At 73.9% G+C, this 686-nt stretch overlaps 1 protein-coding gene across 1 annotated transcript in view; it reads right to left on the reverse strand.

Moving 5' to 3' along the window:
• Window positions 1-466, reverse strand: part of HES1 (hes family bHLH transcription factor 1) — a 1,938-nt gene extending 1,472 nt beyond the window's left edge. Inside the window, 2 exon segments of the mRNA XM_015409284.1 lie at window positions 32-143; window positions 241-466. Coding sequence (XP_015264770.1) covers window positions 32-143; window positions 241-348 — 220 coding nt within the window. The 5' untranslated portion in view covers window positions 349-466.
• Between the last annotated feature and the right edge of the window lie 220 nt (window positions 467-686).

Below are 686 nucleotides of genomic sequence, written 5' to 3' on the forward strand. Positions count from 1 at the left end.
GGCCTCCCCCCCGCCCCCCCCCCAGGGGAGCTGGCCGGGCGACTCACGTCCTTCTTGAGGGCGTCGAGGATGAGGGTCTTGAGCTGGCCCAGGCTCTCGTTGATGCGCGCCCGCCGCCGCTTCTCCATGATGGGCTTGGACGACTGGAAGAGACGGGCCGGGCGGTGAGCCGCGGGGCGCCCCAAGGCGGAGGGGACGGGAGGGGAGAGAAGGGAGCGCCGCGCCCCCTGCCTTCCTTACCTTGCGGTGGTCGGCGGCCGTGCGCGGCTTGTCCGGCGTGGCGTGGACGCTGGCCGGGGTGGCCGCCACGGGCGAGGACGAGCTCTTCTCCATCAGGTCGGCGGGCATCCTGGCCGCGCGGGAGGGAGGGAGGGAGAGCGCCGCTGCAGCCCCCGCGCGGGAGGGACAGTCTCGCGGCCCGGCTCCCGGCGGTGGCGGTGGCGGCGGCAGCAGCAGCAGCAGCACACACGCGTCCCGGGCTCCGCTCGCCCCGCAGCCAGCCAGCCAGCCAGGCGCTCCCGCCCCAGCCCGGCCGGCTCCCTGCCTGGCGGCCGCTATTTATAAGCTCCGCTGCACGCGAACGGCTCGTGTGAAACTTCCCAAACTTTCTTTCCCACAGTGACTTTCAGCCTGTGGGAGCAGGAGGCACGCGGCCCCGCTCGTGGACGGCGCCCGCCCATTGGCCG

This window comes from Gekko japonicus, unplaced genomic scaffold (assembly GCF_001447785.1).
Source record: "Gekko japonicus isolate JY-2015 unplaced genomic scaffold, Gekko_japonicus_V1.1 scaffold398, whole genome shotgun sequence".
Taxonomy (NCBI): Eukaryota; Metazoa; Chordata; class Lepidosauria; order Squamata; family Gekkonidae; genus Gekko; species Gekko japonicus.